At 34.9% G+C, this 2,937-nt stretch overlaps 1 protein-coding gene across 1 annotated transcript in view; it reads right to left on the minus strand.

The window, feature by feature from the left end:
- prpf38a (pre-mRNA processing factor 38A) overlaps positions 1 to 2,937 on the minus strand; it is a 4,864-nt gene continuing 1,927 nt past the window's right edge. Inside the window, exons 3-10 of the mRNA NM_001003483.2 lie at positions 2,807 to 2,928; positions 2,622 to 2,707; positions 1,119 to 1,229; positions 931 to 1,037; positions 800 to 826; positions 575 to 678; positions 408 to 456; positions 1 to 305 (exon numbers count right to left, since the gene is read on the minus strand). Of these exons, the coding sequence (NP_001003483.1) occupies positions 260 to 305; positions 408 to 456; positions 575 to 678; positions 800 to 826; positions 931 to 1,037; positions 1,119 to 1,229; positions 2,622 to 2,707; positions 2,807 to 2,928 (652 nt within the window). The 3' untranslated portion in view covers positions 1 to 259. The remainder of the gene's footprint in view (positions 306 to 407; positions 457 to 574; positions 679 to 799; positions 827 to 930; positions 1,038 to 1,118; positions 1,230 to 2,621; positions 2,708 to 2,806; positions 2,929 to 2,937) is intronic.

The raw sequence follows: 2,937 nt of genomic DNA on the forward strand, positions 1-2,937 counted from the left end.
GTTGTTCACCATTCCACTTGTTTTCTTTTTAAAGGAGACATGGAAACTACAATACATCAAAAGTTTATTTTGCACAGTACAGTTAATTTAGGATGAATAATAACCTGGTTGTAAATTTCAACTTCATGTAAAAAAAAAACATCAAAATATTATGTGGACTAAATCTGGCATCAGTGATTTACAGATAGAAAGGTCAAGCTTTTTTACAACAGAAATGGCTGTTTTAAAAAAAAAAATTCTAAAAAAGAAAAATCTGAGATCACTCGTTTCCTCTTCGACTTCTCTTGTGGCTCTTCTTTGAGCGACTAGAACACAAAGAGACAAAGCATGAAGCAAAAGTAAAAGCACTGAAGACTGGCTAGGAATAAAGATGTCATTTATAATAATTTAGCTTATATGAATATCACCTTTCTGGTGACTTAGAATGACTGCGATGTCGGTGACTTCTGTGGTGACCTGGAAGAAAATATACCAATATTCTTAATTAGCAGTTTTGTAATTTACTACAAATATTTGAAAAAAGATAATGTGGCATTTTATTTTGTTTATGCACTTGAGAAGTGCTTGGCTTTACCTGGAGATTTGGAGCGATGCCTTCTCTCCCTAGATCTACTACGGTGCCTACGAGGACTTTTGCTGCGGTGTCTGTCCCGATCTCTTTCACGTCTGGGTGATGGGCTGATTAAACAGAGTAATTAGACAAATGTATTAAACTGTATATTCTTAGCAGTAATAATGTGACCACATAATAGTGTCTAAGATATTTTGGTGAGATCCTATTTATAATTTAATAACATACCTTCGTCTTTTTGGTGATCTGCTCCGTCTAATATGAAAAAAAAAAAAGAATCAGAACATCCAATAAGTCAGTCTGTAATAAATTATATTATCATTATGAATCACAATACTATGAGTAATAGCATCACTGACCTTCTGGGTGAGCGGCTGCGTCTGTAACGTGGAGATGGAGACCTGCGTGGCCGGTCCATATCTCTATAACTTCTTCTGTGTGGCTCTGGGGACTGCATTCTCTCCGGCTGTGGCACAAGATATTAAAACGATTACATTTATAAGAATTAGCATGTGCAGATTATTAGAAGTTGTAAATCTACTTTTACCTTCTCATCTTCATCATCCTCCTCTTCACTGGTCTCCACCTCATCAAGGTCTTCTTCAAGGGCACTAATACGTGGATCCAACAGCTCAGCTTCTTCCAACACCTGTCTCTTCTATGGAGGGAAAATAAAAAACAGTAAATAGATAATCACTATATTATGATATATCTGATTTCATACACTTCCTTCATAATTCACATTTAAAAAAACAAAAACACAAACCAAACATACACCACAATATATTTTTGTTTCCGATACTAACTTCTAACAATTGTATATTTTGACCCCTTTTCTGTTCTGTAGTTAATTGTTTATATATATATATATATATATATATATATATATATATATATATAATTATTTATTTATTTTATTATTATATACAAATGTTTTGTTTCATTTAGTCACATTTAGCCTAAAGAAATTACAACATTTTATCTAGCCACTTGCCATTTTTACTAGCCACAATTTTTTTGTTGGGAAAAAATAGTTTTCTGACCATAAATCTTGACTTTGGCATGCTAAAAATGTTAATTTTTAAAATTTTGTGTTATGTCCACATGCCTCCTCGTAAATGTAACTTTTCAAAAAATTTCACATGACCTTTTAGGGCTCAAGACTAAGGATTTGCTATTTTTTTCACTGGCAACACCAAACTAATTATGTCCTTGCCACAAATTTTAAATAATGTGTCAAAACATACATATATACAAATGTATAAATGTTCTTAATGTTGACAGTTCTATAAAATTATTCTCATTTATCTAAAACTGTACACAGTATTTTGTACAGGCGAAGGGTCCCAAATAATTGGGTAACTATAGATAAACGGAGTTATCTCCTAAAGCAAAGCTATTGCAATAGATGACAATTAAACCCCATTAACAAAAACACCTGCAAGCAAAAGAAAGCAGGTAAAAAATATTCTGTTTGCGACAGTGAAAAGATGATTTCGTATACATGGGTAATGTTACACTGGGTAATAATCGGTTTAAAAAAAAATGATAAAAGGGAAAGCGGCAACAGCTACTGCATGCAATAAATCTGGAGATCTCTTGTAAGCAGCAGGACTGTGGATGCACGAGCCTTTTTTTCCAATTTATTTTTAAACAGAAACGATCGCACCAGTTGCATTTTCAGGCAAGGTGGTTTTGTGCAAGGAAACGGGAGCTTTTAAGCACTCGCGTGCATCACATAGCTGTGCCTTGCTCACAACGTCAGTAAGCAAGGATCGCTTGTCTCACTGTGCACCTGATCATTCTCTCATTCATTATTCACCTGCTTTATTTTGTTTGCGCAAACAGTTATCAATCGTGCCGCATCTTGATTCTAAGAGGACATTTCGTAATCGTCAGGGACGAGGCAGATCTGACAATTTAAAAGTTATTTTCAACCAGCCAAAGTGACTAGCTGGGTGTCTGTCTAACTTGCCACAGCTAAAATCTACCCGCATTTAGTGGGTGTTAATTTTAAGGCCCATATACATATATAACAAGTCCAACCAACCTGAAGTCTGGGGAGAATGATGTCACACATTCGCTCTGCATGCAGAAGCTCATCTATGAACTCATCCACATGCATCAACTCAAACTCTGAGTAAAAAACAACAACAACAACATTAACTGTGAATGTCTTTTTCTGTGAAGATAAATTGTCTTGTCACCTACTAAATGTTCAAGCAAACTGCTAACCTCCATTTCTATTCTGGCTTTTGATTTTTCTGTAGTCATTGTATAATGGTTCTAAATATTTGTAGCAATCCACAGACGTTCCAGTGAGGCGCATATACATCGCTCCAAGCAAACGCACATACCTGGTGAGA

Source organism: Danio rerio, chromosome 6 (genome assembly GCF_049306965.1).
Source record: "Danio rerio strain Tuebingen ecotype United States chromosome 6, GRCz12tu, whole genome shotgun sequence".
Classification (NCBI taxonomy): Eukaryota; Metazoa; Chordata; class Actinopteri; order Cypriniformes; family Danionidae; genus Danio; species Danio rerio.